At 55.8% G+C, this 11,800-nt stretch overlaps 1 protein-coding gene across 1 annotated transcript in view; it reads right to left on the bottom strand.

Moving 5' to 3' along the window:
* Positions 1 to 600: 600 nt before the first annotated feature.
* The window catches only part of IKBKE (inhibitor of nuclear factor kappa B kinase subunit epsilon), a 15,984-nt gene continuing 4,784 nt past the window's right edge, over positions 601 to 11,800 (bottom strand). The window contains exons 2-17 of the mRNA XM_026864104.1: positions 11,100 to 11,373; positions 10,563 to 10,673; positions 10,135 to 10,314; positions 9,608 to 9,810; positions 8,869 to 8,933; positions 8,686 to 8,777; positions 7,908 to 8,009; positions 6,589 to 6,664; positions 6,401 to 6,513; positions 6,074 to 6,150; positions 5,791 to 5,830; positions 4,821 to 4,922; positions 2,808 to 2,904; positions 2,193 to 2,296; positions 1,701 to 1,772; positions 601 to 954 (exon numbers count right to left, since the gene is read on the bottom strand). Coding sequence (XP_026719905.1) covers positions 921 to 954; positions 1,701 to 1,772; positions 2,193 to 2,296; positions 2,808 to 2,904; positions 4,821 to 4,922; positions 5,791 to 5,830; positions 6,074 to 6,150; positions 6,401 to 6,513; positions 6,589 to 6,664; positions 7,908 to 8,009; positions 8,686 to 8,777; positions 8,869 to 8,933; positions 9,608 to 9,810; positions 10,135 to 10,314; positions 10,563 to 10,673; positions 11,100 to 11,373 — 1,742 coding nt within the window. The 3' untranslated portion in view covers positions 601 to 920. The remainder of the gene's footprint in view (positions 955 to 1,700; positions 1,773 to 2,192; positions 2,297 to 2,807; positions 2,905 to 4,820; positions 4,923 to 5,790; positions 5,831 to 6,073; positions 6,151 to 6,400; positions 6,514 to 6,588; positions 6,665 to 7,907; positions 8,010 to 8,685; positions 8,778 to 8,868; positions 8,934 to 9,607; positions 9,811 to 10,134; positions 10,315 to 10,562; positions 10,674 to 11,099; positions 11,374 to 11,800) is intronic.

Below are 11,800 nucleotides of genomic sequence, written 5' to 3'. Positions count from 1 at the left end.
CCCCTGCAGATGAAACCATCCTCTCACCCCGCGTGTCAACGGCAGGGGTGGCTGCTTAAAATCTCTTTTCATCTCTCACTTAAAAGAAGAAGAAATTTCCCTGCTTCCTCTTGCAGAGATGCATCTGGAGAGGGCTCGTGGGAGCCCTTTCACCTGAGATTTGGCCTTGGCATTCAGTAGCACACGCAGGTTTGGTGGCTGGAGCCACAGCTTCAGGACGGGGTTGTTTGGAGAAGGCACACACCCCCCCGTGCATAAACACAGAGCTCAGCTACATTTATAGAAACATACGGAAAAAAGAGAAGCCTCCCTCGGCTTCCCATTCCCCTCAGCAGCCCAAACACGGGGCTGGGCTGAGGTGAAGCCCTGAAGCAGGAGGAGAGGCTGCAGCTCCCACCTTCCCCGTGCTGTCGCCTTCTGGGCAGAGCACTGGAGCCATCCCAGGCTGGGTCCGGGCTCTCATCCCCTGGGAACAGCATCCCTCCCGCCCTGAGCTCCTGCCCTGAGCTCCTGCCCCACTCTGCAAAGCTCCAGGGAGCAGAAGTATGTTAAAAGTGGGAGTAATCCCTAAATTATGATAAAAAAAAGGTAATTTATCTGTCTAGCCTCTTCATCATCTGACACAGTGATACAGAGAAGCTAGAAAAACATGGAGTCCTTCAAGCATTTTTTAAAAGAAAAACAAAACAAAACAAAACAAACCCAATTTTCTGGTCAAACTTTCAAAGGCTCAAGGCTTGCAAGCCACTCAAAGCTAATGCTGGTGAACTGTGCAAAAGTGCTGGAGCGGAGAGGTAGGACACAGAGAGCTCCTCAAACACGAACGTCTAACGCCTCCGCCGCTCTGGACCCAAAGTGCTGTAAGTGTTCCCTGCTGTGGAGAGCGGTTTGCTTCAGCTGCTGCAGATCCACCACATCTCTCAAACACCAGGTGTGGGGGCAGCCCCACTTAACCTGCAGGAACAAACCCAAAGGCTTTAAGGCTCGAGAGGGGTCACCTGGGCTCGAGCAGTCCTGAACTACAGTTTGGGCTGGGCACTAATTTTTGGGCTCGTTCCTGTGTCTCTTGGGATAAGCTTTCGTATCAAAACCACACCAGGCCTCTCTCATCCCCCTTTTCACAGTGGACACACTGCACACTTGGCCCTATAAAACCCGGGCTGGGGTGAATCACCAATTTCTTTTTTTTTTTTCTTTTAAAATCTGATCTGAAACTCTTTGGCATTTTGATACGCATGTTCATATTGTCGATTTGCATTAAGTTCCTGGAAAAAAAAAAAAAAAAAGGCTGCAGAGGAAGTAAACCCAGGGGCGTTTGTCAGCAGTGGGATGCGGGGTTGTGCAGAGTTTCGTTCAGGAATGGAAAGCATCCACTTCTCCGGGGCCGTCAGCAGCTGACACTGCTGAGCAGCACAGGAAAAAGGCTGGAAAGAGGGTGTAGATATGACACGGAATTTTCAGGTCATGCTTAAACTTCCGAGGGAGAGAATCCCTCTTCTGCTGGCAGGTCACCACATAAACGTGGTGCTGTTTGTGTGAACCACCCCGTGAGTAGCTGTGGTTGTGCTCAGCTCCCCACGCTGGAGCTCATTCCTGGGCTCCCAGGGAGCCCACCCAGTCCCACCACAGCACCCGCCACGTCCTGGTGTTAGGGGCAGGAATTGCAGCTCAGAGCAGCATCTCCGGGGGCTCTTACTCACCGCTCGATGACGCTGTTGTTGAACTGGAGATCACAAGTTACTGACCTCATCTGCTCCAGCAGCTCCTGCATCCTGCCGGGGACACAACCAGCCCCTTACCCCTGTGCTGCTCAGCCTCCTGCTCCCCACGGAACACCTCCTGCAGAGGGGCTGGCAGGGACCCCCCCACGGGTCACCGAGCGGGGATGACACCAACAGGGACACCCCAGCGGTCACCGAGCAGGGATGACACCAACAGGGACCCCCCCACGGGTCACTGAGCGGGGATGACACCAACAGGGACACCCCAGCGGTCACCGAGCGGGTTCCCCCCCAGCAGGGCCATGGCGTGTGCAGCGGTGAAGGGTTTCACACAGCCCGTCACGGCCCTGCAGACACCGAGCCCTCGCCCCAACGCTCGCCCTGTCGCTTGTGAGGAGGACGAGCAGCGGGAGGTCCCGCTTCTCCCCAGAGAGCTGGGCTGTCTGCAACCCCCCCTTCCAAGAGACTCACCGAAAAGCCATCTCCTGGCGTGCCTGGCTCAGAGGGATGGGTGAAGGCGCGGGAGGAATCGGGGCCAAATTCCATTTCTCCGTCTGGAGAAACCTGTCCAGAGCCTGCAGAGATGGAGAGAAGTGGCAGCCCCTGGCCAGCAGCGGGCTCTTGGCGGCGATCCGAGCCCCGTGTGCCCACCCCGGGACAAAACACACCCACGTACTCACACCCAGCACAGCCACTTCAGGAGAAACAGAATAAAATAACCACAGAACCATCTACCGGGTGGCCGTGCCTCAGGGAGTCCATGGTGAGAGCCGGAGGTGAAGCATCACTGTCCTCCTACGCAACTCCCGGCCTTTGGGTGCGGATCCCCCCGCGCCAGCCCCTCCTCGGGAGCAGGGGTGCTGCTGGCAAAGCTTTACCCGTTCCTTGCTTGTGCAGGGAGGGAAAGCAAGATCCCCAGTGTGGCTCGCCCACAAAGAACTGCAGCAAGTCGTTTAAAACCACCCGGGTGTTTCCGTACTCTACCCCCGTGCTCAGGCACTCGGATTGGGGAGCACCAGCGTTATCTGGGAGTGGGGAGAGGCCGGGCACCAGCACCCCCAGGCAGGAGCCCCCACAGACACCTACACCCTGCAGACAGTCCTGGCACTCCATCGTCTCCACGCTGCAGGCGCTGATGCGGTTGCTGAGCCTCTTCAGATGCTTCTTTATCTCACAAACTTTCCTAGAAAGAAAAACGATGACAGAATTCCCAGTTGGTGCTTGGCAGCAGGGCGGGTCATTATATATTTTTGGGCATTTTGCTCGCTTGCAACCCTTTCTGGATCTAATTTAAAATCCTGAAGGAAAGCAAACGAGTCACAACAGTGTTGTAATTATGGCTGCAGCTCTGCTAATAGCCACCGTAGGCCAGGTTACCCAAACACCACTAATAGCAAATTAATTGGGGGAAGTGCTGATAATGTGAGAGGCAGCTCAAGCCCATCACCTCTGCTGGGACGTGCTGAGCAGGCCGGAGCTCTGTGAGCTGTGGGGGACACTGAGCACCTACTCCAAAAGGCTCCTTGGTTTTGCATTTCTTTTCCCATCTTCTCCTTTCACATTTGGAGCATCCGAAGGTCAGAAATGTTCCCCCTGGAGCCCGTCTCTCTGCAGGCAGCGCTGCTGCCCCGCTCTGTGCCCCAGCCTTGGGAGAAAATCCTCCGGGTTTTTTTTGGGGGCCAACTGCCCTGTTCCTGTCAGGGTGAGTGGCCCCAGGGTGGAGGTGCCACGCACCCGGCAGGCGCGTCGTGACTTGTATAAATAAAGGTTTGGTTTGGCTTTAAAAAAATAAAGAAAGAATATTTGAGGTGAACGGTCCACCTCCAGTCCCCAGAAAAAACAGCCACCACACCACAAACCCTGGCTGCTAGCAGGAAAAAAACCTCAAAACAGGACAATTAAAACTGAAGTAACAATAAATTAAAAATATCCACTTGTGACTCATGCTGCCTTCTCCCTAAGGACAGAAAAACACATACAAAAATACTCCAGAAAAAAACACAAAGCGGGTTTTGTTCCTCCCTGTGAGCAGAGGTAAAAACCTGCTTTAGTGCAGACGGGGCTCCCGCGCTGCACGGGTTTTGTGGGGCTCTATGCCCCAGAGACAAAATTCCCCCCCCCCGAAGCCAAGGGGAGATTTCACTGCCCCATGATGGGACACGGCGGGAGGCGACTTTGGGCAACAGTTTCTGTCCCCGAAGTTTTTAAACCTGCCTGTGGGTGAGGGTTTTCAGCGTGGAAACCTCTGGCTGCACAAGCTGAGGCTGGGAGCGGGGACAAGGCAGGGGACAAGGCAGGGGACAAGGCAGGGGACAAGGCAAACACTGCCCGCTGCTCCTGGGGCATTCCCGAGCACCGGAGACAAACTTCTAGCCTAAAAAAATTCTCCCCCCCAGCAAATCCTATGCAGGGCTACTCCACACAAGAACTAAGGACCAGGTCAAAACCCAGGTTTAATTCTAAGGCATTACAGAAAATCATTCTCCTTCTGCCCACACCGGCAGCCCAGGGGAATGGATGCTCCTCTCTAAAAGCAACCTTGCAATAAAAACCCGATTTCTGCAACATCCTCTTCCCCTAACTGCCTCCCCCTCACCCCTGCGCCTCGCTGCTGTGATAGGCAGTGGATTATGCTCAATCACTGCAAGGTAATTTGCTCTTTGCATTATTCCCCAAACACCAGTTACCAGAAAATCATTCCTAATAAGTAGATCTCTTTGTCTCAATAGCAATTTTGTCCTGATGAAATAACCTCTCCCCATCAGAGAGCGAGGAAACCAGCTGCTTCAACTCAAAAAAAAAAAAAAAAAATTAAAACAACAGGGCAGAAATACATGGCACAGGATAAGAACCCGCACACACAGCGGGATTTCTAGCAGTCACACAGAGCTGCTTCTTCAAGGGTTTATTACCCCTTTACGAGTCCCCCAGCAGCGGTTGCCAACAACATCATCTCCATCCGCATCCCGATACGTGATCAATAGCAGCCGGCGCTCGGAAGCCCTGGTCCTTGGCGGGTTACTGGAAAATCCCCCTCCCATCCCTGCAGGGGTCCAAAACCCTGAAACCCCGGGGGGAGAGCTGGGCAGGGGCTGGTACCTCATCCTGCTGCCGTGGAGGGTCAGGGCCTCCTGGTACCGCTGGACACAGTCATCCTGGAAAATCAACAGAACCTTCCTGGCCAGATGCCCTAAATTCACCCTAAAAACATTAAAAAAAAAATTTAAAAAAAATAAAGACAGAGATTAAGAACACTTATTTCCTTAAACGTATGAAAATGAACATCGCATTTCTCATGGCAGGAGACCTGAAGCTGCCGAACGCAGGAAGAGGGACTGGATGCTCAGTAATGAATTTTGCATTCGTGTTATAAAGAAAACAAACCCTAATTATGACGGAGAGGAGAGGGAGGTTTGGGGCTCCCAGCTGGGCTGTCATCCTCACCCCTGGGGCACTTCTGAGAAGTCTTTGCCTTGGAGGTTAAGGCAAATGTCCAAGGTTAGACTGAAGATAAATTAAGATAAAGGAGCTGCCCGTTAGATTTCACCATCCCTGGTATATATTGAAGTGTGCCTTTTGTTTCTTGCCCGTGTTAAATTCCCCTGGTTTTAGTGGAAACCCAAAGGAGGATTTTTTTTCAAGGTACAAAAGCCATCAGACACTTCACTCCCACTGAAAGTTAAGCAGATCTGAAAGCACAGACACTTCCTGAACCAGCATCTCGGCAAATAAACGTCCACAAACTAAGTTCTGTGTGAGCAATAGCCCAAAACGCGTTTATCCCCACAGTCTAAAGCAGGGATTTGGCCCAACAGCAACTCCCTGTCCCCAGGTCCGCAGAGCTTTTCTCACATCTTCACCCAAAATAGCTCCTAGCTTGAAAATTTTGCTGTGAAAGGGCCTGCATCGATGAACCATCACAGAAGCCACTTCCGAGTGCCCTCTCTCAACATTTGCGACCCAGGAGGAACATTTTACATCCCCTCGGGACTCGGTCAGAAACAACCAACCACCCGCCTGGCCGCAGCGCCAGGGCAGGTCCTAGAAAGGGGAGAGGGTTGGGACTTACTTATCCAGCTTGTGGATTTGTTCCTCATTGTAGCCCAGCCCTGGGGAGGAAAGACACCGGTCACTGCACGTTTTCCTGTTCCTGACCCGATAAAAGGGCAATTTCACATCACGCAGAGAACACTCAAGGGGTTTTTCGGGGCTGCAGCCCCTGGGGCTCGTGTCTATATAACTGCTAAACCCAGCAAATGGAAATAATTCATTTTTCCACCGGGCCAGCACAGGGACGTCCCTGCTGCAGCCCCGCACCTCCTGCCCCCAGAGCCACCGTCCCCATCACTCACGCAGACACGTCCTGGCCTTCTTGAACTGCTTGTAGATCAGCTGCATCTTCTCCAGGCAGCACTCGATCTGCCGGATGCTGAAACGGGGACAGGGGAGGGGGCGTGAGGCCCCGCAAGAAGAGGGGTATGAGGTTGGGGTGAAATTCGCTCTTTGGGGTCAAATCTGAGCGCGATGACACTAGGGGACACAGCATCCGGACATCACATGTACACAGGGACGTCGCGCGATGCTACGGCGGGGCTGTGCCTGGCTCAGCCACGTCCTCTCAATCCGGCTGAGAGCAGCGAAGCGCTGGCGGGGGTTTGGGTAAAACTGGCGCTACCAACCTTTTGTCTTCGTGCACTTGTTGCCTGTGCTTCACCAGTTCAGACAAAACGCCGTCCAGCGCCCCTTGAAAGTCAAAGATGTTGTGGGAGCACTGAGAGAGCTCCTCGGTGACCTGCGGGTGGGGAGGGAGAGGTTGGGGCGGGCTGATGCCAACGCTGCCCGCACGGAGCCGCCCGCGGGGACTCACCCTCTGCAGCCTTGTCTTCACCGTGGTCATCTCCTTCAGAGCCAGCACCCCGCTGCCCGCAGGAACAGCCTCGAACCTGAGGAAAGTCAAAAAAATTAATATTCCTGAAGCAGAATATAAGCCAGAGGCGGGTGTCACCTGGGCAGAGAAAACCCATCCGGTGGTGGAGGCAGCGTCGACCCCTGGGGGAGCCGGGTGGGGGTTTGCGTGGCCAGAAACTCAGTGTTCGGGGCACCGGATCTGAGCCACAAGATGCTGATGCGGTAAAAACTCGCCCTGTTGAGTCCAATTTGTTCCAAAATTATTAGCTTCCTCTCCAGCGGCTTTACGCCAGATCTGATGTCTGCCTCCCGCAGCTGGCACGAGAGCGTAAAGCTGAGTGGTGCGGGCTGGCGAGTCAGCAGAAATAACGCCTGGTCCAAGGGTGTTGGAAGAGAGGGAGAAACCAGCAGCATCCAGCTGCAGCATCAGTGCCCTTGGCACTACAGCCCCCCGCTAATCGGGGTGAAGCCAGCGGGAACCACGTGTCCCTATTTTTTTTTAGATGAAGTGGAAATTAAGAGACTTGGTAAATTGAAAAGGATAAAAGAACAGCGGCCCAGCGGCAGAGAATTTTCCACTACAACAGCAAAACAGAAAAGCAAAACAACTGTGGGTTACTTGAGATAAAACGGGCCCAGGTTTCCCCGGGGCAGCGCGGGTGGGATGGCTGCACGGGCTGCGCCGAGGACAGCCCAGGGTCTCTCTGACATTCGGCGGCTGATGAAGGTGGAAACAAGAGGCGTCTCCTCCCGGCCGGTGGGGTCAGGCAGGATCGGGCTCAGCGGGACCCCAGCACGATGTCGTGGCTCTCCGAGGCTGAGGGGAGCGGGGCCGGTGACAGTGGCCAGAGCCCAGAGGGGACCTGGCAGCTGATGCCATCCTGCCCGGTATTTTAACTCCGCTGGCAGCAGCGGCTCTTTTTCCCTTTCCCACGAGCTGGCGGCAGCAGCCCCGTCTCCTTCCTGCACTTTGCGGCTCGTGGGCTGTAACAGCCTGAAAACCCTGAAGCAGGAGCCAGGGAGGGAGGACTCCCAGGCTCCTGTGAAACCAGGGACTGGTTATTAAAAGCTGAAGCAAAGAGGGAGAAAAAGCCCGAGCGGCCCATTTCCCGCAGCCGCCACATACAGCTAAAAACCCTCTTACCTTCCAGCTACCAGCTTATTCCTGGAATTTTACTACTTATTTCTGATTATTTGAGAGTCCCGTATCTTATCTGCAGCAGCCTCAGGACAGCACCGGTGCCTGCCGCAGCCCAGCGGCTGCAAAGCCACACTTACAGCACGCGGGTCTTCACCTCAGTGAGCTGCAGGCAGGCGAGCACCGAAACAGCCCCTCGTCTCTGTTCCAGAATCCTCAGGCACTCCATTTTCAGGTTTCCGCTGGCAAAAGAGAAAAAAAAAACCCATCCAACACGTGCTCCCCGGCAGCCCCACCTCCATCCTGGGGCCAGCCGTGCGTGCTGGGGGGTCAGGATAGAGCTGGTGGCTCCTCTCTGTGTGCTCGTGAGAAAATGGGGGGCTGGATGCACGTAAAATGGGGCGCAGCTCCCAGGCAGGGGGGCTCTTGCCCTCTGGGTACTGTCCTGCCAGGGCACAAGAAGCTCCTGCCCTGAAGGGAACGGGTAGGACAGTGAAAATGCACAGTGATAATAGCAATAATAATGATGAGTAATAATTAATAATAATAGTAGAAGTAGTAATAATAATAATGATGATGCTGCTCTTTTCCTCAGCATCTCCTAAACGGAAAAAAGTGACTCAAAAGTAACAAATGGGGACAGGAGCATCCTCACGACACTAACGGTTATTTTCCTACAGGTCCAGCCCCCTCGCAGCCTGGCGCACGTGTCCCTTGCACGGGACCACGCTGGCCGTCGCGCTGTGCTCCCTCCCAGCACCCCCTGACCACATCCCAGCAGACCCACTGGTCCTGCACTGCCTGGCAAAGGCTGGAAACCCGCCCCCCCCGAGCGCTTTAACTGCTAACACACAAATCTGCCGGTGCTGGGAGGGGACGGGTCACCCCCACCCTCACCCCGGGGGCTCCGGCACTCACATCACCCACTGGAGACCTCTGGCCAGCAGCTCCCGGCAGCGCCGCAGGGCCTGGGCGATGCGCAGGGTCTGGTGTGCGGCCCCCACCGCGCTCTGCGAAGCAAAGGGCACTGCCGGCGGCTGCGGTCCCACGGCCGGGGGTCCCCCCCCGCCTCCCTGAGCAGCACTGACACCCCCCACCTACCTTGGCTGCGCCGCAGTCGGCCACCATGTCCACCTTGGGGACAAACTTTGGAAACTCGAGTGCCGCTGGAAAGACAGACAGCGGTCACGGCGCTGGGGGGAGCAAGCCTGGAGCCCCCACACTGCGGCTGCGGACCCACGGGGACAGCTCAGCCCCGCCGAAGCAAACCCCAGAGCCCCTCGGGGTGTCGGGCTCAGGAGTGGCTGCAGTGCTGGAGGCTTCCTGCAGCCCTCCAGGATATTTTGGGGACGTGGACAAAGGCACAAAGCGCCTGCAAAGGGCAGCGTGGTGGGTGGCCACGGACCGACAGCGCACAGCAGGGGAAAACGGGCCCCCAAACCTCCTGATCCTGCTCCGGAATCACAACCCCTTCACCTGCTGTGCACGGGAGTCTATGTAGGACAAGAGGGAATGGCCTCAAGCTGCCCAGGGCAGGGTCAGGCTGGCTCTGAGGAAGGATTTCTGTGCAGAAGGGGCTGTTGGGCGTTGGAATGGGCTGCCCAGGGCAGGGGGGAGTCCCCAGGATCCCTGGGGGGGTTGAACAGTCGGGCTGAGCCAGCACTGAGGGATCTGGGGGAGTTGGGAACGGTCAGGGTGTTGTTCATGCTTGGGCTGGATCATCTACAAGGTTTTTTCCAACCAAGATGATTCTGTGATACTAGGAAAATAATTCAAGCAGATCTCTCTTACAGCACCCGCCCTGCGTGCCGTGAGGCATCTCCAAGCCCACAGTACTCACGGTCTCTGTATCTCACTCCTACCACATCTTCTGGTTGCTCAGCGGTGCTCAGCAAGGTCAGAGGGTTGTGCTCTGTGGTTTTGCAGAAATTATGAGCTTGCAGATTAGGATCCAACTCATACAGATGACCCTCAAAAAAATATTCTTGATGGTGAGGGGCTATATTTGTTTGTTTGAAGACAGCATCTAAAAACTTGGTGGTACTGGAATGGAAAAGAAACAAAAGAACAGGGAACAAGCGATGAGGTCAGTTTTTATGGTCTGTTGCCCTCTTTGCGTAGCAAAAGGTCAGTGGGGCCCCTCGATCCACCTCCCTGGGGCTCTCCATGTGCCAGGCCAGGAGCCGACATCTCCCCGTTAGTGCCCTCCCCAGCAAAGGCTGGTTTGAGCCTGGTTTGTTTTAACCTGGTTTAACTGTGGTGCAAAGGGAATGGGCTCTCCCCTCAGGTTCACCTACTGAATCAAGGGGCTGGGGCCCCTGAGCTCAACTCCCAAACTTGCGTTTGACACGGCCCTGACACCCTTACGTGTTGTAGGAGTGGATGTAGATGCGATGCAGGGAAGCCTGCTGCAGGGAGAAGACATCGACCACGATCCTGTGCAAAATATCGTTGGTTTCTGCAAAAAACTGGTCGAATCCCCAGCATTTCTCCTGATCCACCTCCAGGATGTTAGCCAAAATGGGTATCAGCTGGTCCTTCAGCCCCCTGCAGCAGCAGAAGAGATGTTTGCACAGACCCGCAGAACCCTGAGCCATAAGCGCGGTGACCGGGGGGGCCGGCGAGGGGTGCAGCCCCTCTCCTGCAGCCGAGCTCCGGTACCACGGGGCCGCTGCCCTGTCTCCCACCCCCTTTTCCCGGCTGCAAAGCAAAGACCTGGTCTGAGAGCTGTGACATCTGCGGATGAAAAGCTCCAGCCGCGGTGCCAGGACGTGAGCCCGGCACAGGACACTCACGCGGAGAGCCGGCAGGTGATGGGCAGCTCGTAGCCCCACTCGATGCTCCCGTTCTCCTGCCTCTGCACCCCGGCGATGGCTCCGGGAGGCTTCTCGGTGGTAATTTTATACCTGTTGAAAGGAAACTGCTTGCAGCTGAAATGAGCCGAGTGGCCTCTGTTTGAGCCCTTAGGTTCAGCAAAGAGGGAAAGGGCAGGCTGGGAAAGACACGATTCACCAACAGGAAAAAGACGCACAGAGGAAAAATACAGTCAAAAAACTTTGAAGCAAACATTAACCCTGCTTCCTCCTCCAGCTGTTTAGCCACAAAGTCACAAGAACGCATTCTGAGGGCAAGCGTGGTAAACGGAGCACAGATCCTTTACCACACTGCACACACACGCTCTCCACGGGCTCCGTTTCGGGACTTTCTAGGCTCTACGGGATTACACGCGTTGTAAACCACAGCACGTAGTCACACAGTGCCCGAGCCACGGCCAGGTCGCCCCGCAGCCCCACGCAGCAGCCCCCATCCTCCCCGCTGGACGCGGCACCTACATGATCTCCTTGTTCCTGCGGGGTCCCCCGAAGGGGATGAAGGGGAGGCTGCCGGTGGCAGCGTGGTAGAAGGTGACGCCGATGCTCCAGAGGTCGACGGTGACCCCGTACGCCTTCTGCTGTGGCTTGCGCAGGACCGCGCGCTCGTACATGTCCGGGTGCTGCAGGGGGGGAGCAGAGAGCGGCGCTGCCTCAGGCGCTGGGACCGAGACCCGGCCGCTGGCTTCGGCCTCTCCTACTGCTGGATCCTCCAAACAAAACGTCGCCTGGAACTCTAGCACAAAAATGCTGAGCCCCCCTTTTTACAAAAATGTGGCTGCTTTAAGGTTGGACTCTCCGGGTCGATGCTGCTCTCTAGACGTTGGATGGAGGGATGGGGAGCAGCTTCCCCCAGGGTCACCAGAGCGGTGTCAATCCCAGAATCACTGAGGTTGGAAAAGCCCCTGAAGCTCCTCCAGCCCAACCCTGAACCTCCCCCTGACCGTTCCCAACTCCCCCAGATCCCTCAGTGCTGGCTCAGCCCGACTGTTCAACCCCCCCAGGGATCCCGGGGACTCCCCCCTGCCCTGGGCAGCCCATTCCAACGCCCAACAGCCCCTTCTGCACAGAAATCCTTCCTCAGAGCCAGCCTGACCCTGCCCTGGGCAGCTTGAGGCCATTCCCTCGGGGCCTGGCGCTGGGGCCTTGGCTCCAGAGACTCA

This window comes from Athene cunicularia (genome assembly GCF_003259725.1).
Source record: "Athene cunicularia isolate RWA chromosome 26 unlocalized genomic scaffold, athCun1 chr26_part1, whole genome shotgun sequence".
In the NCBI taxonomy this organism is placed as follows: domain Eukaryota; kingdom Metazoa; phylum Chordata; class Aves; order Strigiformes; family Strigidae; genus Athene; species Athene cunicularia.
Note: the sequence above shows the minus strand (reverse complement) of the source record. Positions and strands in the feature narration are given on the sequence as shown.